Source organism: Sardina pilchardus, chromosome 5 (assembly GCF_963854185.1).
Source record: "Sardina pilchardus chromosome 5, fSarPil1.1, whole genome shotgun sequence".
Lineage (NCBI taxonomy): Eukaryota > Metazoa > Chordata > Actinopteri > Clupeiformes > Clupeidae > Sardina > Sardina pilchardus.
In genome coordinates, this window is record NC_084998.1 from 4,557,098 (window position 1) to 4,579,832 (window position 22,735).

Here is a 22,735-nt window from a genome sequence, read left to right on the forward strand (position 1 = left end):
CATACGTTGTGTGTGTGTTCCGTTGCGGTGATATAACGTTTGTGTGTGTTCCGTTACGGTGATATAACGTTTGTGTGTGTTCCGTTACGGTGATATAACGTTTGTGTGTGTTCCGTTGCGGTGATATAACGTTTGTGTGTGTTCCGTTACGGTGATATAACGCGCATGCAAAGCTCCGTGGCGTCCCGAAATAACGGCACCGGAGGCCGAGCGAGCGGCACTCTCCCGCTGATAGCACCGCCACTCGGAGGCTCATGCAGTAATAATCAGCAGCGTGCATTTCAGGCACGGCTCGTCCTCTTCCTCCTGTGTTCAGGAAAAAATCCAGACACACACACACACATACACACACACACAGGTGCAGAGAGAGAATGCTCTGACATCACTCTCTGTCACCATGTCAACCATAAGATCTCAACCCCTCCAGTCAGAGGAAAGTCCTTACACAACAGATGGTCGTGATCCACAGACTGGTAATTAATTTTACTACAAGTGGTGGATTGCACCTGTTCCCACCTATTCTGGATGACTTATCACTGTGATTCCTATAGTGTAGTGTGGAAGATACACTATTTTTATCAAGCTTAGGAATTATTCACACATATTTTTAGATCCAAACGAAGTCCTCAGAATTATATATTGCAGCGGCACACATGGATATTTTATCAATCGTGGGCCTTATCTGCGCCATTCTACTGGATGTATTGTGCATTAGTGCATCTGAAGGAGGCACTGATAGTCATTTGCTGTATTGCATAGAGACACACATGCCAGTGCCGTGTGTGTGTGTGAGGAGAGAGAGCTGAGATCTGCAGCGTTCCCTCGGCACAGACTCGGAGTGGAGGCCGGCAGAATCCCACTCGGAACGAGCCTGGAGGAGAGGCGGCAGCGTGGGAGGAATAATGGAATGCCGAAGAGTTCCAGGGGAAAGCCTAGTCTCTCCCGCACACGCCGCCTGGACGAGAGCTTCCTCTCGCTCTCTCTCTCTCTCCCTCTCCCTCTCTCTCTCCCTCCCTCACGTTCCCTTCTTTTGTCTCCTCTGTCTCCTTTGTCTTTCTTCTCCTCTGCTTTCTATTTCTTCTTCTTCATCATCTCCTTCTTTCTTTCTTTCTTTCTTTCTTTCTCTGTCTTTCTATTTTTCCCCTCTCTCTCTCTCTCTCTCTCTCTCTCTCTCTGTGCGTGCTGACTCATCTGTTAATCAGTGCACTTTCACACATATTTAAATGAATGCAGAGGCGGCCTGGGCCTCTGCTCGCTCACTTGCTCGCACGCAGGCCTAAATGAGTGTGCTAGAAAAAACAGGCAGGACAGGGAGACATGCTGCTGCAGAGGAGAGGGGGACGGGGAGGAGAGGTGGAGGAGAGGAGGAGGAGAAGCGGAGGAGGAGAGGAAGAGAGGTGGAGGAGAGGGGAACGAGGATGCTCGGGGAGAAGAGGTGGAGGAGGAGAGGAGAAGAGGTGGAGGAGAGGGGAACGAGGACGCTCGGGGAGAAGAGGTGGAGGAGGAGAGGAGAAGAGGTGGAGGAGGAGAGGCATGGGGATGAATGAGAAAGCAGTGAGGGGCAGAGCAGAGGGGGATTCAGGAGAAGATGGGGGCAGAGCAGAGCAGTCTACTGGGGTTAGAGATGGACACTGCTGTGGTCAGTTTTATAGAGCTGAGTCAACATATTCTATCCAAGAGTACATGGTAACTTCATCATGTAAACAAATTACACGCATGAATGTATGCACACACAAACTAACACATGTATACACAACACACACAATGACAGACACACACACACACACACACACACACACACACAGATATATAAACAAATATATATACCAACACAAGGATACTGCATAGGCAGTCCTATTGAATGTTAAGAGTTCTTCATATGAGTGGGCCTTTCGCTTTCTCATACCTTCTCCATCTTAATAGAGATAGGCACAGAGTGTCTGGCCCTTTGAGATTATGCACACACACACACACACACACACACACACACACACACACACACACACGGCTACATCATGTTGCTTAACGTGCACCCCAACACATTCATGCATGCATGCACCAGAGGCAGAATGCCTGTGCTCATCTAGATTGAGATTTCTTTCTTTATATCAGGGAAATGTATTGTGCCGACATGAATACAAACATATACACAGGAGAGAGGGTCTTATTTGTGGAAGGATATTGCAGAACACACACACACACACACACACACACACACACACACACACTCACACAAAGACACAGGAGAGTGCAGAACACACACAGAGACATACAAACACACATGCATACACACGAGGGAGCATGGTGCAGCAACTGTGTGTGTGTGTGTGTGTGTGTGTGTGTGTGTGTGTGCGTGAGTTCTGGGCTGACGGCCAGGCACACACTCACACACACACACACACACACAGTAGCATTTCCCCCTCATGGCGGCGCGTTTACAGATCACAGAGCAGCACACACAGGGCTTGCGTAACAGCTCTCAGTGCTGTGGCTGTTGCTCTGGCTCCATGCAGCCCCACAGCCCCGCACACACACACACACACACACACACACACACACACACACACACACACACACACACACACACACACACACACACACACACAGCTCCATGCAGCCCCACACTGGCCCAGCCCCTGCTCCCAATCTGGGGACAAAGAGCCATGACCAACAGGACAGATCCTCTCCTCCTCTCCTCTCCCACCACCCCCTCTCTTCTCTCCTCCGCTCTCTCTGCATCCCTTCACCCCCCCCCCTCTCTTCTCTCCTCCGCTCCCTGCATCCCTTCACCCCCACCCCTTATCTCTGCTTTTAACTGAGCTCTCAGATCCACATTTCTCATCCCTCCTTTCTTTTTTTTATTCTTTCTTTCTCTCTGTTGTTCTCTCTCTCTCTCACTTTCCCTCTCTCTCTCCTGACTGAGTAATTGGCCTCAGAGGGAGTTGACTTTTGTCATCCCTCCTTATGCGGTAGAACAAGGCACAGGGTATATACAGATGTGGGTGTGAGTGGAACAAGGCACAAGGTATATATACAGATGTGAGTGATAGTAACACATGGGTATACATGTGAGCGATGTAGTAGAACCAGGTGCAGGGTGTATACAGAAAAAGAATGAGGGTAGGTACGGTAGGACAAGGCACAAGGTATAGATGTGAATGTGTGTCTTGCTTTGGTGTCGGCGCAAAGAAACACAAAGTCTGTTTGAAATGGGGACAAGAGGAAAGGTGAGAATAAATATTTTTCCAAATTCTTCAAATGTTAAAGTGGGGAGGAGGAAAGAGAGAGAGAGAGAGAGAGAGAAAGAGAGACAGACAGACAGAGAGAGTGAGAGAGAAGAGAGAGAGAAGAGAGAGAGAGAGAAGAGAGAGACAGACAGACAGAGTGAGAGAGAAGAGAGAGTGAGAGAAGAGAGAGAGAGAAGAGAGAGAGAAGAGAGAGAGAGAGAAGAGAGAGAGCCCATTTAAAGCACTCTGCTGGACTCGCTTCATTGGAACAAGACAGACTTCCACTGACAGAAACAGAAACTCTGACTGGGCAGTAAATATGCCGTGGATAACACTGAGTTTATCTCTCATTGTGAAAAAAGGAAAAATAAAATGTTTCTGTTGCTTAGCAACTCCTGCCAGTGACTTCTACCATTACACAGCAGATTGTGGTGAGGTCATTGCACATAACACATTTGGTCAAAAGTGACAAAGACATAGTTTGATGAAGAATGTACATGTTTGCTAGTTTCCAGCTGAGACTGAGGTTGAAGCAGAGATTGATAAGATGAAACCCTCCAACACCGGCAGTCTCAAAGGATTCAAAACACACGCATCATCTCTGCACGACTCGTTGGCATTTCTTTTGGCCACTAGGGGGCGAAATTACTCCTTATTGAGAGAAAAAAAAGCTCAGCAGAACGTGCTATGAGTCTATTAGTCCTATGTTAATACCACATATTTAAGAACTAGGGTCACAGTGAAGTGAAGTAGATACAATCAAACTCCCATACACACAATATCATCGACAACATCTCATATTTTAGATGTATTTCTAAAGCTGATCATAAACAAGCCAATATCTGAAAATGTAATTTGAGTTTTAAACACCTTCCCTCTGCATCATTATTCTCAAAGCATGATAAGTCACTCTTTTGTTTTTGTTCATGTAATAACTCTGTGGAATTTGGAATACAATGGAATTTATCGATACCCATTGGGCCCCAACGTCAATCCTAGAGTGGTATCACATTTCCACTAAAACAATGGAACTGAGACCCTGCATCTTAACAAACCGAATGTGTGAATCTGAAAGAGCAACTGCCGGAAGGCAAGCATCTGAAAAGCTGTGTTGATGTCACTGCATCCCTGAGAATATCCTACACAGTTCATCTAAAATAGTGCCTGCCAGAGACATGACGGACACGTTCACCATACCTTCACTGTTGACACACACACACACACACACACACACACACACACACACACACACAAACAGAAAGCCCAAAGACATGTCTCGCTGAAGATGGTGTTTATTTTCAGCTGAAGGGGGGTGGGGGATATGGTTGGACTGGATTCTTCAGTCTGCGTGAGGTCTACTAAAGCACTGAAGGTGACATTGGTTCTCTCAGCTAGAGTGGCTGTGGTGTTAAAACATGAAAGGCTATGGTTGTCTACAAATGTTCTGCCAAAGTGCTGGAACATTCAATGTTTGCGTAAATATATCTATATATATACATCCATAGATACAAAACAGCTTTTTGTCATGGTTTTGGACCAATGAAGCCAAATGAATGTCATGTGCACATTCAGAAACATTAGATCAACAATGTGGCGACACAAAACCAAAACACACTAAAAATGAAATCAGCTATGAAACTGTTGTTGATTGTTTTGCCTCTTTTCTCCAACACACACACACACACACTCCAGAGCAGGCCATGATTCCACGCACAGTAGGTGGTGGGAAACCTAGGTACGATAACCCAGTCGCAAACCTGATAACAGAATGGCCCCAGGGCTTCAATCTCCAAACTAAACAAAGCCAAAAGGCTCTTCTATTGGGAGGTTTACCGCTTCCTCTGGGTTAACTTACCCAGATCTGTCCCTTAGCCACCTACTTGGAATACACCCCTGGAGGAAACACAACTGATACATTAAGAGCACAGTGACCACTTTGGTGGCTGACCTCACTGACCACAAGATATGAAATAATCCGTGCCGTGACGGCTGGTTTGACATTCATACACAGCATGAGAGAAGGACATAAAAAAAAAAAAGGTTTAGTGACTGACAAGCTGCTCCCGTGTGTGATGTAGAGGGTGCACCAAGATGGCAGCTCGTCGTCGTAGGCTACAGCTCGTGGATACAGCAGTGACAAGCGGTCAACACGGCAGTGATTTACATTCCAAACGCCTGCTCACCGACTAGGTCCAAGACAGCAGAGAGTTCACTCTGAAAATGTGGAGGAACTCATCTACAGTTTCGAAAGTTTAAAATCTCCAGTAATCTATTTGTGTGTAGTTGTAGGTCCATGGTGAAACATCATTGCTTTGCTCTAACTGTTAACTAATACTTGAGGTAAACTACTATATATATGTTTTTCATACATAATCCACAACTGGTGACATAATGGACTGACATTCAAGTCATATTATACCATCCTGGTGTCGTTCAAAGACAAAACAAACAACTTTAATTTCCTAACTCTAGGCAAGAGAGGCATTTCTGCTCAACCCACATACGTCAGCGTTCGGACAAGAGGACTTGAAGTTAACGGCAGAGCAGGGGGGTATTCCAAGTATGTGGTCCAGTGACAAACGTGGGTAAATTAATCCAGAGTAAGTCGTAAACCTCCTAGAAGAACTGAATGGCTTCATTCTCAACCAAACAATGGCATACAGCTCTTGCTGGAGAAGGTTAACCACTTACTCCGAGTTCATTTACCCAGGTTTGTCCCTACACCACATACTAGGAATACCCCCTGGTATATAACGGAGGTGTGTTCAAATTGTGCAAACAGTGGTAAACTTTCATGGCAAATGTGTTTTCTCTGCACAGCTAAATTGAACGATTTGGTGTAAACATTCTATTGTGATGGTAACAGTTCATCCATCTCCACTGCATGTGAGGGGAGAACTGCCTCCTCACACTCTTTGCGAGTGTGTGCAAACGTTTGCCAAGAACTCAAGGCAAACAGACAACTGTTTGCAAACGTCACCTATGTTTGCGGATTTGAACACACCTCTGCTCATCTCTTCAGTAACTTGGTACAGTGAATACTAAACATGACTTGTGTAACAAATTTGTTTTACAGTAGCAAAAAAAAAACAGAATGATATAAGCTTTTTGGGATCATCCAGCACGGTAGTGTACACCTGTGACTTGCACAATTACAAAATCAGCAAAACAATAAATTCATATAAACATAGTACAAATGAAGATCAAAACTCTCACTGTAGGAAAAGTGTAAACGCTAAAATACTGGTGGTGTAACAAATAAAATGAGAGTACAGAGAAACGGAAGAAAATGCACCGAACATGTCATTGACGCATGAAGTAAAAAATATACTTTTTTGACACTTCAAATGCATTATCACGACATAAGTTACATTTTGAGTGCTAGCACCTAAACTGAGTGTGGTGTACTGTAGAGAAGTTTCACTTTCTGTAATAAATTAAACTCAGCCATTTGTATTTTTTACCAAAAACTCTGAACAGGTGACCTCTTCATAAAATCGCTACATAAATGTAACATTTCACATAAAAAATAGTGTTGTGTGGTATGTGCTAAAAAAACAAATTGAGAATGAAAATAATCACGCTAGCTTATTTATCAGCAACACACAAGTAAAACATTACCCCACGGAATAAGAGATGGACAACATAGAATGACCTGGACAAAGAGAGTGTGCATGAGTAACAGGGAGAGAGAGAAAGATAGAGAGAGAGAGAGAGAGAGAGAGAGAGAGAGAGAGAAGACTTGGTGTTCCAAAGTAATGGATAGTGCTAAGGAGACCTCCAGCAGGGTCTTTGGTGGTGGTGGTGGTGGTGGTGGTGATGGTCCAGGCCTCCAGGTGGGATCTCCGGCTGCAGATTGCACTGTAACTGATGTGGCGCTTTGGGGCCTTTGATTATGTGGAGCGCTTGCTCTGAGCGGGACCCCCACCATAGCCCACCTCCAGCGCCTTCATGCTCTTCCCACTGAGCTCGCGCTCTTTGTCCGATCGGGCCCAGGAGGAGAGGTGGGGTACCCCCTGGGTCACCCCGACAGGGCGCATCTTGCCCTGGGAGTGCCCGGACTCTGCCAGGCCGCAATGGTAAAAGGCCTCTCCCGCCGACTGGTGGTTGGCTCCGTGAAATGCCCCACTGCCCCCCGTGGATGCGCCGGCTGGGTTGCGGCCGCGGAGGAGGAGGAGGGAGGAGGAGGAGGGTGCTGCTGCTGACTGCAGGGGCAGGTCGGAGGGCCTGATGGCAGCCTGATGGAGGGCCGGCTTGCTGGCAGGACGCGTCTCAGATGGAGGGGGACACGCAGAAGGCTGTTTCTGGCAGAGGGACGCAGAGTTCGAGACCGAGACGCCGTGACCCCGACCCTGACCTTGACCGTGACCCTGACCGTGTCTTGGGCCGTCCCTGGTGGCCGCTGCTGGCTGCTGGTGGTTCGGGCCGCGCCGGGCGCCCGGGGCTCCAGAGACGTGGCCGTTGTTGCTCTTCTTCCTGCGGTGAAGCGAGCCGGCCGTCCTGGCGCTCTCGTACGGCGTTCCCCCGGTGGCGGACGCGGTCGCGTGGCCGGTGGCGCCCAGGCGCAGCTCCAGGCCGTCGGTGTCGAGCGAGCGGCTGCGGCGGTTGAGGGCGAGCGGCGGCGCGACGGCCTGGCAGGCGCGCCCGGAGCTGAGGTGGCGCGGCAGGCTGGCGATGCCCCACGTGGCGCCAGTGGTGTCCAGCAGCAGGCTCTGCTCGTAGGCGTCCAGCAGCGTCCGCTCGTCGCACTCGGCGAAGGCGTCCTCGCGCAGGTAGCAGCTCTCGTCCTCAAACGGCTCGAACGGCTCGAACGGCTCGAAGGGCTCGAACGGCGAGGCCAGCTCCTCCTCGACGCCCCCCTCCTCCGTCTGCCGCTCGAACTCGCCCTCGTTCTCCATGTCTGCCACGTCGAAGGTCACCATGGTGGGCAGCGCGCGCAGGTTCTGGCCGAACGGCGAGCCGGACTCGGAGCCGTCCAGGCTCTCGGTGGAGTTGCGGAAGACGCGCAAGGAGTGCTTGGTGAAGTCCACCAGCGCCTGCGAGAAGCACACCGTCAGCTCCTCCTGCGAATGGCCGCCATCACCGGGCAGTGAGAGGCCGTGGGGGTGCGGGCCGGCCGGAGGACTGCACTGGTCACGCTGCGCGTAGGGCCCAAACTCCTGCAGTGGACTGGGGATCTGGGCGTACGAGGGATTGTCCTGCGTCTGGGGCCCGGGCCCTCCGTCGGAGGAGAGCGAGGCGTCCCCTGAGGCGTGGTGCGCGGGCGCTAGCCTGGTGCCCCTGGGGCTCAGCGGCTCATCCAGCTGCTTGTGTTTGCCCGCCTTGCAGCTGGCCAGCGGGAGGTGGGCGTCGGGGTAGTAGGGCCCTCGGCTGAAGAGGGGCGTGTCCTTGGGCGCGGTCCGGAGGCTCTGCAGCTCGCAGCACAGCAGCGCCTGCTGGATCTTGCTCAGGCGGGCGTCCTCCGTCTCCGTGGCGCAGGTGTCCATGGCGCCCGTCTTCAGGGAGTAGACGGGGCTTCCCTTGCCCTCGGGCAGGGGCATGTCCAGGAAGTCGCACGGGTCGTCGTCGTCGGCCATCGCCGGGCTGAGGAGCCGGTCGTCGGGCTCGAAGAGCTCGTAGAGGGCGTCGCCGCTGTAGCTGTCGCGTGGCAGTCGCTCGGGCCTCGGCGCCGGTCGTTCGCGTTCGCGGGCGTCCTCGTCTGCGCCGGGCGTGGTGGCGTCGTAGTAGCCCTCGTCGCTGTTGGGCACCGACTCCTGCTGCTCGCTCTGCGGCGTCGCCAGCTCGCCGGGGCTCAGGACGGTCTCTAGCGCCCCCAGGGGGCTGCTGTTGGTGTTGCTGCTGCTGATCCCGCCGCAGTCGCTGCTGCTGGTGGTGGTCGGGGTGGTGAGGGTGTGCAGCGAGCTGATTGGCTGGTCCGGGGTGACGGGCAGGCCGTCGGAGTGCTCGTCGGGGGCGTAGCGGGCCTCGTTGGCTCCCTCGGCCTCGGCCTCCCAGAGGCCCTGCAGGTAGTCGGAGTCCACCTGGTCAGGCGTGGCCATCTCCTCTCCGCCGCCCTGGTAGGTGACCAGGCACGAGCTGCGCTTGCCCGCGTTGCGGCTGCCTCGCTCGCCCGACACCGAGCTCTCGGCCACGCTGTCGTCGTCCTGGTCGGCGATGATGTCGCCGCAGCCCGTGAGCGAGTCGAAGCTCTTGAGGGACGCCACGTCGCCGAAGACCAGGCTGGCGTGCTCGGAGGAGGAAGAGGCAGCCGGCGGATCGCAGTCCGCCCCCTCCGGGTTTTGCTCGGCGAGACGAACCAGCTCCGAGTCGGCACACAGGGGCTGCCGATATGTGCCGGGAACACCCCTCTGGATAACCTCCGTCTCCTCAGCAGCTGTCTCCACCCCACTCCTCCTCTTCTCCCCCACCACCACCACCTCCTCCTCCTCTTCCTCCTCCTCTTCCTCCGTGCTCCCCTCTCCCACCCCCCTCCTCCTCCTCTCAGGCACTAACACGTCAGCTTTCATACATTCAGCGGCGGCGGACGCCAGGCCCTCGCTGCCGTTAGCTGAGTCAGGCACGACCGGTTCCAACACGCTGCCCAGGCGGCCATCGTCGTCACTGCTGCCGTGACGTCCGGCGTCCGCCTGGGCCGCAGGCACGTTACAGGCACTGGGCAACATCTCCAGGCTCGAGATCTTCTCCACATTCTTGCTCCTCCTGTGTCTCCTGATGCTGCTGAAGAGGCCTCGGAGTCCCCTCCTCTGCCACGGCAGGAACTGGGACTTCAGACTCTCCCCTGTTCCCCTGTGCGACTCGCTCCCGCCTCCGCAGTCTCGTTCTCGGGGCGCGCGGAACTCAAAGTCTCCGGCCGCGACGTCGCCGCTCCCCCTGACGCCGTCGTCCCAGCATCCTCGGCTCACGCCGTCGTGCGTCCGGCTCTTGGTCACGCCGCTTTTGGAGGACCCTCGGCTCTGGCCTTTCCCGAGCCCCCCAAAGAAGCTGGGTAGCACGCAGATGCTCTTGCGGCTGCTGAAGAACTTGAAGGCGGTCTTCCTCAGTTTCCCAGAGGGTGGCTGTGGTGGTGGAGGGTGCGGTGACTCCTGGGAGATGGATTCCACAATCTCTGCTTCACTGAGCTCACTTCCTGCACCGGTCTCCATGGCAATGCAAGTTAAAGCAACAAGCTAGGCTACATGAAGACACCTTCAGGTCCAGTGAGAAAAGATGTTCGACTTGCCATCTCACACAAGCTGTCTGCCATGCTACACCTAAAACAACAAAGAACAACAAAATCTATTAGAATCAGCACAATCCATCCCTGGTGTTATATGATAAAAAGGAAACTATTTAAGATAAATTCATGAAATTCCCACAGAGAGGGTTTATCTAGTCGTGTCTACACAAGTGTGACAACCATAAGGCATAAGCACCAGTCAGTTGTCCACTGAAGAAATACCTAACGTTACTCATTTTGGGAATGACTTGAAGTTAAGTCAAATCTAGTAGACAACTCAGAGGTCAACAAAACTAAGTCCAGCCGAGGTTATGTATTTTGCATTCAATGCATTGTTCTTGTTAAGCGTAGCTTTATTGGTAGCTATGGCCATCACCGATTTATTTACAGACACAAAGAAACCCCATGTGGAACGTCGCTTGCTAACTTGGATACTGGATGACAGATCTGGCCACTCATAACTGAAAAAGAGCTTCGCGCTTAAAAACATAAAGACCCTAGAGATCATAAGAACAAACAACAACAACAACAACAACTACTACTACGATTAAGTCAGGCTGAAACGTTAGTCAGATAATCCTTCTCCAGCTGTTAGCCAATGTTAGCTAAGGCCTTCGTGATTGCTACCTTTGAATATGGCCATGAAATGAATCGGAGTCGAAGCAGAAATCAGACTCTGGTATAACGTTTCTCTGCAAAGTGGCAAAGTTGAAAACTGTTTCCTGATCAAAATGCATAACTTATAACTTAAGTATCGATTACATGACAGAATTGTATGCTATAGCCAGCTGATGTTGTCACATTTAGCTAGCTGTTTCAGTTCATGTTAACTCAAAATATAGATGGCTCTTTGTTAATGATACAGCAACGTTACAGATTACTGCCCTGAGAATCTGCGCGCTTATTGAACAAGCAGTCAAATGCATACATCAGGAAAACAATCTCACCTTCACTGACGCTAGCATGCTACATCCCGTCACAATAAACTAACCATTCACTTACGCTTAGGACTTGACTCACTTTGTTCACTCGATGAGCGCTAGGCTAAACCATGGAGGTATTATAAGAACTGGAGAGAGGGACTAAGTCCCGCCCCCATTCATTTCAATGGCCGATGCTAGGCTAGCTACTTCAGCCAAAAAAGTTTGAAATTGGCCGCAGCCATCTTTGAGAAAATGGCGTTCCATGGGTGTCCATTTCCGTCACCAGCTAGAATGAGCCAATTAGGCTCCACGTTACAACGAGACAACATAGGTACATCGTTGATGAAGATTGGAGAGTGAGAGAAGGTGTTCGTGAACGCGCTCCTATCGTTACAGGCGCAAATGTATTTAATTAGGCTATTTGAGTTGGGATGGTGGTGGAGAAGTTTGCCCCTTGTCTCGAAATCCTATAATGTGATATTCATATGTCATGATATAATAAACATGGCGAGTCAATATTGAGCAAGAATTCACTTAGCATACACATAAATATGATCCCCACAGTAAATGCTTTGAACTGACTGTAGCCTGGATGTTATGTGCGCAATAGGCTGTCTACCCGACGAAAATGACTCATAGTAAGTAGACATGGGATGTAAGAAACGTGTGGATACCAGATATGCTATTTGTGCTGCACCCAGTGTGAATTTGCAGTTTAAACCTACATTTGTAGACAGACGAAATGAAGCCAACGCATATTATAGGCTTACCGGTAGAAGCGCGCATCCATGTGTTATGTTTCGAGCAGCATGCATTTTAAGTCTGCTGTCACTGTCGGAAACTTTTACCGTTATCTAGGCTGTGACCCCCAACGCTGCGTTGTTATTAACTAGGCTACAGGTCTGCAGCTGAGCGTTTTAAAATAGTTTTCCTAGCCTAGCCTACACGACAGCGAGTAGGTTAATAATTGGGTTTAGTTAGAGAATTTCTTCGCATTTCCTAGAATGTCTTATCATACCTTGCCAACTCATACATAGTCTAATGCAAATAATAGTAACCTATTAGAACGACATTTGCTTTTTTCTTTTATTCACAAAGCCTGGTATAATGATAATGCACAGGCATCAAGTATCGGTAACTTAATCCTAGTCGTCAGTCATTTTATTTATGTCTTCTAGAATGCGTTATCAACATGGACGCGCGAGGACGCTCGTGCCGAAATCGAAACTCGTGCATGAGCTGAGACAGCTCGTGCATGAGCTGTCTCGTGCATGCGCTGGTGCCGGATATGGTACAACCATGGAACGCCATTTTTTCAAAGATGTCGGCGGCCAAATGACATGCTAACTGGCTGAAGCTAACCCTCCAAATCCTGACCCCCTGGGCTAAACCTCCCAAACCTCTGGAAAGGCTTCCTGTTGCTGTTGGGTGGTAAATTGATCGAATTGCATGATGGGTATTGTAGGTCCTGCAGCATAAACGCTATTCTGGAAAAGTAGCTGGCTACCTAAATAAAACAGTCTAGACTGTGTTGTCAAAGGATCTACGTCCAGACACCCAGATTCAATGACTGCAATTCCCAAAATTACCTACTTGCGTCGTGCAGGATCCTTTTTACAATATCAAGATCTTTTATAATGTTAACTAATATGCAAGAACAAACCCTTGCCTAAATGTATGACACATATGTCTCTTCTTGTTCGACTCGAAATAATGACACAGGACAGACCAGAGGACTTATGACCTACTAGGCCTATACTGATTGATGATCTTATCAAACAAAAGATTCACATTGACATTCACTATGACAAAAAAAACGTCAGAAAGATGGAGTTAGAATGTGATTTATTCCATGGAGTTCCAGTATCAAGAGCTGCAATTCAAAGAGACAACACAAGAAATGTAATCTTTCCAATATAATGAACTACCTAAGCCTGCTGCATACATATAGACATTAACAAATAATAACCACACAAAAAGCTTTCAACAGGACTTTTAAAACATGACATGTAATTTCAAAAAGTCCATTACAGTAAAAGCGCTTTGATTAATTTGCAATTAAATAGTTTCCTTTCTGTAGACAGCATTGAATACTATGTGTGAAAGGCACAGCTGCTGCTGCTAGCACAGTTTACAGGATCACACGGTTTGGTATGTGTTTGAGATAATTCATGAGGCAAGGTGGCATGTCCAAACAGTCTATGGAATCAATCCTGTTGATCTGTCTCAGATGCGTTCTGATGGCCAAACGGCATTGGGAGGTCAGTGATTTCGGACATCCTGGTGGGAAAATAATAGAACAGATGAGTCATCATAACCAATCAGAAGAGAGATGTTATGAAAATGACTAGTATGGCGTGCAATACCATCATCATCACACTTGATGGCTTTTGAAAGCAAACACTTCACTACTCTCTCTCTCACCTCTCTCTTTTAGCAGGAGCTCCACTGCTTCGTTTTGCTTGGTGGTCTTCTCTATGATCAGGGTGGGTAGATACACATTGGCCCCAAAATCTATCAGTAGCTGCACATACTCCACTCCACATCCATGCCTCAGGCATGTCTCGAGCACAGTTTTAGGCTGCTTCCCCTTACTCGGAAGCCGCTCGTCGGGATAGTTGTAGTCGGGGTCGGCGCCGTACAACAGCAGAACCCGAAAGCAGTCCAGGTGGCCGTACACAGCAGACAGGTAAAGCGGGCCACTGCAAATGGCCACACCCGATGTCCAAAGGGCCACTTTTGACCTGGCGTTGACATCCGCTCCGTGGTGAAGGAGCTGCCTCAGGATCTCCGGGTCGCCCTCGCGGGCAGCCGTGAGGACGGGGGAGCTGTTGTTCTTGGGACAGCCGTTGGGGTTGGCCCCGGCACGCAGGAGGGCCAACACACATGTGAGGTAGCGGCCACACACTGCAGTGAAGAGCGGGGTCTGCGCCTTCACGTCTATGCAGTCCACATCGGCGCCGTGCGCCAAGAGGACCTCCAGGCACCGCAGGTGGCCCTTGGATGCGGCCATGCGGAGCGGGGTTCCTGGCACACCCCAGCCACTGCGGTGGTTAATGACCCGCTTGTAGCGTTCTTGAGAGAGAAGCTCCAGGAGAAGCATGTGGTCATCGTTGGACACAGCCTGGTTAAGTTGACAGAGTTCACCACTGTCTTCCTCTTCGACTCCAAACCTGAGCTGTAGCATAAAACGCTGCAAAATATATAAAACATGGTCAAAAAATGGTTGTGCAAACAAACCTACTACACTGAACAAACTACACATTAAAATGTAGAGCAGACACATCTATATGGTGCATTCAACTAGGCCTGGCTGCCAGGCCCCCCAACATGTTTATGCAAATTGGCTGAGCCTGAGGCTTGCCTCCTACACATGCTGCTAGGCACACTGATATGACCTGCAAAGACTCGGCAGAAATGTTATTTAGGCGTCATCTGATGTTTCATTATCCCGTTTGTTGTTTACTGAAGGAACACAGCAGTGCATTGTCAGAATAGGGTGTTGCTTTTTTCCCTAGCTAGCTAAAGTTAGCCACCCTGACCATATACGGTTTGGTTGAATTTCAACATTTCAGAGCAACACACAACATGATGAATACGCTATTATCTGTCTAGCTCCGACTGAAAAATATAAAATACACCAAAATACCACACCTGTTATATCTTCAGAGTAGAAATCCAGCGCGAGATCACTGTAAATTTAACGCCAGCAATGCGAGCTGTTAGCGAAAGATAGACGGCGATTTACCGTCAGGTAAGTTAGCGGTAGTGCTAGCGCAATCCTTGCGCTAACCAAGCTGTTGTTTGTCGGCTGCATCCACTTTACAGTTACCAAGCTTGTAGCATTTCGCAGCACAACAAAATATCACCTTTAAATATTAGGGTACAGTCGGCAGTTAAGCACAACACTGTATTTTACTGGCAAGTAGATGGCATGCAAGCTATCACTCACAGCGTCAAGGACTTCTTGTTTTGATGACGTCACCACTCGTCAGCAAAATGAAGTGACGCTGTACACAAGAAGGTCCCCTTGCCATAAATATCAGGCTACTTAGATATTATATCTTATTCACTTGAATGTACCGTTTGTCTGCAGTACAGAGATCAGGACCTGGATTCTTCACATAAAGTATTCATTCTCTTCAATACATATAGCCCGGGTTGGTTTCTTCAGGTTAAGTGGAAAAACAAAAGTCATTCAGTCCTTCACTCCATTCTTTGTGGTCAGGGGATGTGCCATTGTCTTGTAATCCTAATTAAAGGCTGCTCAGGTCCTAAATAGGTGTACTCAAATTCGAATTAACTAGTTCAGATTGGATCCCATTTCTTTTTCCAGTGACTTTGCCAACAAAACAGATGATGAAACAACATAGGCCTGCAAGAGTTCGCCATCAGAGCAACTAATACAGTGCATAGCAATTATGCTCCATTTTAGTGAAGTTTAGGGTTGTGACATGCCATTTCAAGCTATTATTTTACTAAAGACCTAATATATCTGAATTTTCTTTATTTTCCGTACTGCTTGAAAATAGTATAATTATATATTAATTATATAATAACTAATTAACTAATTAATATTAACTAAATAATGAATTATAATTCATCATTAATTAAGCGAAAAGGTTCATTCAGAATAAGCTATTAAAAATGAAGATCACAGATATCAAACAGTGATAATAGCAAACATTTGCAGAAATGTAAAGAACGTATTTAAAAAATAACAACAACAAAACCACTACTTTGGTCCTCAAGACTAGCCAACATTTTCTGTTATGTTTATTGATTGATCTGATGGATGAGTTTGCCTCATGCCGTTGCCACAAGAAGACATATAAGAAACAATACTTGCCAACATGTGCCAGAAATATAGATAGGCCTTTAAACCTCAAAATAAACAAAATCCCCAAATTCTGGCTTCTATTCAGAATGTACGCACATAACAATCCATAACACTTTACTCTGATAGAGGGGAGCATGAATCAGACAGGGCCTCTGCCTTTATCAATCTTACATAAGCATGACGTATCAAGTCCAAATAAATCCAATTTTATATTTTTTAACATATTCATATGAACACCATTAAAAAAAAAGAAAGAATCACAAAGCCCAAATATGTTGATCCAGATCCACAACTTGCTTTAAAAACAGAATGCACAGCAGCATACTTTTCAAGGAGTATTTCCACAGAATTGGTCGATACAGGCATACCAAACACAACGGAATGGTGTTACCAAAAGGTATGCATATCTTGAAAATGTAGACGAGTACAACACAAAAAGTATAACTACATGCTGTACAATTATACATTAAATGATACATACAAAATAGACCCTTTTTTTTATTTTCAACAACCACAAAAGGCATTGCTCTGAACTTCAGCAACATTCCCTTAATGTTCCCCAGGACTTGAATTGACAAGTGTGGCAGAGGTATGCAAAATATTCCAGACGTGGAAAGATGGGGTGACATAGACAGAGATAACTGAACAGACTTCAGTCAAAATATCCCTTTTTAAATGGTGGCAGACGGGTGGACCTCATCACAAAGATCTCCCATCTCACATAGCAACAGCGACAGCCTATGACTGGTTCCCTTCTCAAAATCTACCTTCCAACAAGTCTGACAATCTGCCTACTCAATTTCTGGGCTGGAGAAGACTTTAACACAAATATGGGGAGAAGTCCAAAATCTGGAGCTAGCTATCCACCAACAGAGTAAACATGCCGACACCCCCCACCCCACCCCATCCCACTCACCCCGAGGGCGAAGAAAGCTTCGGAACATACAGCATTCATGCACAGTGAAATCGACAGACGTGCTTGTAACAGTTCTTACAGGGGAGGGTTAGTTAGTTCATTCACATCCTGTAAATAGCAGTAGCCAACCAGAAAAAATGGACTCATCCAGAATTTCCCCACCCCACTCAACCCGAGAGCGAAAAAAGCTTCGGAACAAACAGCATTCATGCACAAAAGCAGTAGTGAAATCAACAGAGTGCTTGTAACAGTTCTTACAAGGGAAGGTTAGTTTGATCTACATCCTGTATAGTATTAGCCAACCAGTAAAAAAAAAAAAAGGACTCATCCAGAATTTCTCAATTTCTCAGACAGACAATGTTATTATCCGTACGAACTGAAGCTTAATAAAACAGTCATTGGTCCCTCATATGCATCCAACCAGTGTTCTGAGCCCTAGTTCTAGTTCGTATGGCCACTGGAAAGACATCAGATTAAAATTAACATTAATGGCACTTGGAGACATCCTCAAACATACTCAAACATCCTCAAGACATTTGCTCCACCAAGGCAGTGTTCTGCTACTTTGGCCAACAGGAAACACTAGTATTGCCGTTTCAATTCCCTTTTCAACCCTAGCATTAAGTGGTAATGAATAAACATGTTCATGAATAAACTTTGAATAGCAAATATATTTCATTTTTTTTGTGAAACGAATAAAAAAAACACAATGTACAAAAATCACCATTAAAAAAAACAAACAAACACAAATAGTGACTGACAATTGGATTTGATCCTTTTCTCTCGTTTTTTTTTACAAAGCATTCCTTGTGAAATGGCAACTAGGCAATTTGATTGTGGTTTTCACAGACATATGACAATATGGACATTGCTCTGAGACCAACTGGCCGCATTTATAAAGTGTCACCAAGTGAAGATACTGAAATTACACTGACGAAACAAACAAAAAAAAAATACAAGGAATATTATTGCCTTGCTATAAAATTATTGATTGACTTATTAAGGAACCCCCTCAAAGATGGATTCTTAATGCAGTCTGTGGACTTAATGAACAGGAGTGCCGAGATATTTCTCAGTTATCAAAGTATTGATCACGTGGAGCATAAACGCTGAAATATGAGCTTGTGTTGCCGATCCCCTTAACAGGTGCATCGCTCATAAAAAGGCCAGAGGCTTTCCAAACACCTGACAGTCGCCCCTTTCAGAAGTGAGTGCTATTTATTTCCCAGCATACACTGGGGCATGTGCTTCTTTGGCTCACAGCCCTCGCACACCTTGCTCAGCGTGCCTGCTCTGTAACCATGGAGCTTTAAGAGGAACCCAGCACGTCCTCTTTCAGATCCTGGTGGTCCACTGCGACAGCTTTACCCGCTTTGACGGTCACGTCCGAATCGGAGTCTGGGAAATGCTCCAGCTGTGTTCCGTTGGTGCATTCACCACCTGAGCCAATATCCTCACCCGTACCGTTTTTCAAGCAGGGGACATCACCGGATGATTGGTTAAGAGGTGGTGTAGGAGTGGGCAGGGATTGGCTGCACTGCTTTGTAGGTGATTCAATTGGTCCAGCCGGCAGGACTCCATCAGCAACTGCTAATTGCTACAACAGGGGAAACGTTGAAATGTGATTGAGTTCAAAAACATTTCTCACAAAATAAACATGCAAACAGACTACATTTCCCAGAATTCTACTAACCCTCTGTAGATCCAACATGTTTTTCTCCCCGTCAGCCTTCTTTTGTGTAAGGGAGAGCAGTTGATCCAACACGGACTGTTTCGGGTGCATGCCCTTATCATAGTGGTTGTACATGCCACACCAAAACCTACACAGAACAATACATAGACAAAGCAGACTTTTTTTTCTTGTGTATAGAGGTTGTAAAGGTTGCCAGAACAGAACAGAGCTCCATTTAGATCTCTGATGTTGTGTACAGATTTGATAACATACTTGAAATGCAAAGGTAGGGTGTTTGGTCTCAGTGTGCCGGTCTTGCGTTTGTAGAGAGGGTTTCTGTACTGCTTCTCCTGTTCTAGCAAGAACGGCCACAGAGAGAACGTCCTTTCCTGAAGCCTGTAGAGGGGACCACGAAGAAAAAACAATGTTTCACAATCTAGAACCCAGATCTAGAATATATACGATCTGACGTGTGTTGTGTGCCGGCAGGCCTTCTCACCGTATCTCCTGTCTCTCCTTCTGACAGTTTCCGAGGAAATTTCCATACTGGCAGGCGTAAACGTTGTCGTGGATGGTGATGAGGAACCTCTCGTTGAACTCGAACACGCAGGGAAACTGCTCGGTAAGCTGCCACACGCACTCAATGAACTGTGTGAAGACGGGAGACACCTCTTTTGGGTCGCCGTCCAAGTGCCCGCACCTGCAAACGTACCAACATGTGTGAGTAACACTGCATATTTCAATAGTGATGGATTCATGAGGCATTATTGAGCTCCAAAAGGGAAATGCAAACACTCTACTTACCTATGTGTGAACTTATGACCCATGGAGATCCATTCTTTTTCTATTAACACCTTAAAGGAAAAATAATTGAACAGTGGCAATGCATTAACGGCAAGTGCAGTCAAGATTCGTAGGGAAGTAATCTGGAATACGGATACGGATACGGATACACATACAGATACAGATACAGATGTGTGAGTCAAATAATCATGCACACACACACACACACACACACACACACGGATGCGCACACACACACAGTCACACACACACACACACACACAAATAGCTACTAGAATTAGCTGCTGGAGCGGTGCTGGGGCCTCCCTTACCATGAGGCCTTTGATGGTGCGGTAGTAGGGGTCCAGGAGGATGCCGGCCACAGAGCAAACCTGCGCAGTGCGGTCCCAGCCGTCAGAGCAGTGCACCAGCACACTGGCCTTCTCATCGCTCACTGCCTGCAACACACACACACACACACACACACACACACACACACACACACACACACACACACACACACACACACACACACACACACACACACACACACACACACACACACACACACACACACACACACACACACACACACACACAGACACACACACAGACACAGACACAGACACAGACACAGACACACACACACACACACAGTTGTTGAAAGCAAACAATATACATGAATGTAGATATTCTAAAGGTTTTGTTTTTCTCATCTTGGTCCTCATTTAGTCTACTCTACCTCAACAAAGCAGGGGGTGTATGTAAAACCACAGCAGAGTTTCAGTACCTTAGCTAAAAACATCCCCGCATCCAGCACTGCCTTTATGTGTCTGAGCCAACCAGAGTTCTCCAGTCCAGTCAGATAGTCACTCATCGAAGGAGACTTCATTGCACAGACTAGGACCAGAAACACATAGCAAGAACATTACACGCTATAATAAGCTTTATTTGTGCAGCCCCTTTCATACACAGAATGCAGCTCAAAGTGCTTTACGTCCATTTGGAAGATGTAAGACAATAACAGAGAAAAAAATTATAATTGTAATAATTTAAAAATACATTTTGAGGCTAATGTATATATATATATATATATATAGGCTTTGCTAACAAATGCTTAGGCCCCGTTGATGCGGACTCTAAGCGGTTAGCCTTAGTATGTTCGTAGTGTTTGTTGTGATCATATGAATTTGTATACAGATATACAGTTTAAGGAACACAACAACCAGAAAACTGGCAGCCTTACAAGCAAGCAACAGTGGGACAAAAGATGTGGAATTCTGGAACCTTCCAATTCTCACATGGCATGCCTTGATGCAATGCGGTGTTGGTTTACATGCTAACTTCAGTGGATAGCACGACAACACGGAGAGTAGGCATTTTTGGGAAATTCTAGGTTTTAAACAAACCAAAACAACAACAACCAAAAAAAACACATAGCACATTTAAATGAGCATGTTACAGAAATACCCCCCCCCCCCCAAAAAAAAAAGAGCCTGTTCAGCTACAAGAGACCCCCATCATAAGTGAACAACAGACAATGAGCAGCATGACTAACCCCGGCAGCCAGAGGGCCTACAGGACAGAGGCCTAAATACCTCTGGAGCAGCTATTTCAGAGACCCGCTCGACGGGCCAAAGCCTGTGGCTAACACCACAAAAGACTGCATTTTTCTACATGAGAAAAAGAACACACACGCTATGTGCTTGTTGACTACGGTACTACTTGTACTGTATTTGTGAAAAATACTCCATAGTTTGGCCGTCGCATTTCCTCTGCCCTGGTGAGTGTCAGCCAGCAGCGCCTTATCAGATCAGCAAAAGGATCTTATCTGCTGACTGGGCTTGTATTGGGAAAATCCACATGCAGCCAGAACATGCTTTGCAGGCAGGCAGTGAGGAAATGGATCTATTGTTTGACATGCTAATTTACAATTCCATACAACTACAGCATTGCATTGCACTGACTAACCATCATACAGCTAGCTGTAACCAAAAAGAAAGGACAAAATAGAGGCAAAGTCCAACATAGGAGCCTATCAAACAGTGGTCAACACTTCTGTCTCCACGTTTGAAGGACTTTCCTGTAAATGATTTTCCCCAATAAAGTGGTGTTAGACATGCTGATCATATGACCCTAATAAAGAGCTTGCAAAAAAATGTATGCAAAGATAAATGTGATGAACGCATAAATAAATACCTTCTAGCAGTTTTTGGAGACTGTTTCTCATAACATGAATGTTCTCAATGCCCTGGAAGTTGAATCGTATATTGGAGTAGTTGTCCTCATTTTCATAGCCTTTCCCTGCCGCTCGATTGGCCATGGCATTCAGCTGATGAAAACAGGAGTGTTTAGTTACGCATGGGACTCAAGAACATCTCTTACTAGGTTCCTTACAATGAATACATATCAATGCAAAATACAATGCGTGTTCATTTAACCAGGTATTTAGTAAAAATAAATAAAAAAAAAAAAAACTGGTGACCAACTGGTTATCCGTTATCACCAGACAAATCTGAGCATTCCGGCAGCTCATCAATTACGACTGCATTTGGAACATACCACCTGGTGTGAGTGTGTATCTGCTATTGTCCCCACTGATTACCGATCCCCCCCCCTTACAGCTGAACTGGTCTGTGCAGCATCCCACTGACTGCCGAGTTCTGTCATTCCCAAGCAGGTCAAAGGAGGCCGTGAGTGCCGCATACCTTAGGTCTGGTGTCCACCACGTACACGAAGGGAGAGTTGGGGTTGGCCTGGCGGATCGCCTCCAGCATCTGCTCATCCTCCACACACCGAGCGCTGAAGCCTGACAACGGCTGGCTGCAGCGACAGATAGCTGCCTACAAACAAACAAATAATAATAATAATAATAATAACATTAATAATGATACATTTTATTTAAAAGTGTCTTTTGTGATACCCAAGGTCACTTCACATATACCAACATAATTATAAGATAATAATAAAATAACAGAGATATCAGCTAGTGCAGTCATTAGCAATCATATCACAGTGATCGTGCTAGCCGAAAGTGATGGGTTTTTACATTACTTTTAAATCATGTCCATCACTCACGATCATGTAATTCAAGTGACCTTATTTTACTGCGTTATAGTAACACACTGCAAGGCATTCCAGCCATTCAAATAACATTA

The 22,735-nt window shown here is 47.0% G+C and overlaps 3 protein-coding genes across 3 annotated transcripts in view; all 3 read right to left on the reverse strand.

The window, feature by feature from the left end:
* Positions 1 to 4,501: 4,501 nt before the first annotated feature.
* On the reverse strand, positions 4,502 to 11,494 carry amer1 (APC membrane recruitment protein 1). The gene is made up of 3 exons (XM_062535817.1): positions 11,391 to 11,494; positions 9,716 to 10,477; positions 4,502 to 9,622 (listed from the first exon to the last, which is right to left on the reverse strand). Exons 2-3 carry the CDS (start codon positions 10,367 to 10,369, stop codon positions 7,121 to 7,123), a joined length of 3,156 nt encoding a protein of 1,051 aa, XP_062391801.1. The 5' UTR covers positions 10,370 to 10,477; positions 11,391 to 11,494; the 3' UTR covers positions 4,502 to 7,120.
* Positions 11,495 to 13,194: 1,700 nt separating this feature from the next.
* asb12a (ankyrin repeat and SOCS box-containing 12a) lies at positions 13,195 to 15,349 on the reverse strand. Its single transcript, XM_062536016.1, has 3 exons — positions 15,021 to 15,349; positions 13,791 to 14,559; positions 13,195 to 13,646 (listed from the first exon to the last, which is right to left on the reverse strand). The coding sequence occupies exons 2-3, from the start codon at positions 14,551 to 14,553 to the stop codon at positions 13,498 to 13,500; spliced, it is 912 nt and encodes a 303-aa protein (XP_062392000.1). The 5' UTR covers positions 14,554 to 14,559; positions 15,021 to 15,349; the 3' UTR covers positions 13,195 to 13,497.
* A 776-nt stretch (positions 15,350 to 16,125) lies between these two features.
* Positions 16,126 to 22,735, reverse strand: part of mtmr8 (myotubularin related protein 8) — a 10,566-nt gene continuing 3,956 nt past the window's right edge. Inside the window, exons 6-14 of the mRNA XM_062536018.1 lie at positions 22,286 to 22,420; positions 21,777 to 21,909; positions 20,368 to 20,477; positions 19,910 to 20,035; positions 19,599 to 19,648; positions 19,294 to 19,494; positions 19,068 to 19,190; positions 18,816 to 18,942; positions 16,126 to 18,719 (exon numbers count right to left, since the gene is read on the reverse strand). Of these exons, the coding sequence (XP_062392002.1) occupies positions 18,432 to 18,719; positions 18,816 to 18,942; positions 19,068 to 19,190; positions 19,294 to 19,494; positions 19,599 to 19,648; positions 19,910 to 20,035; positions 20,368 to 20,477; positions 21,777 to 21,909; positions 22,286 to 22,420 (1,293 nt within the window). The 3' untranslated portion in view covers positions 16,126 to 18,431. The remainder of the gene's footprint in view (positions 18,720 to 18,815; positions 18,943 to 19,067; positions 19,191 to 19,293; positions 19,495 to 19,598; positions 19,649 to 19,909; positions 20,036 to 20,367; positions 20,478 to 21,776; positions 21,910 to 22,285; positions 22,421 to 22,735) is intronic.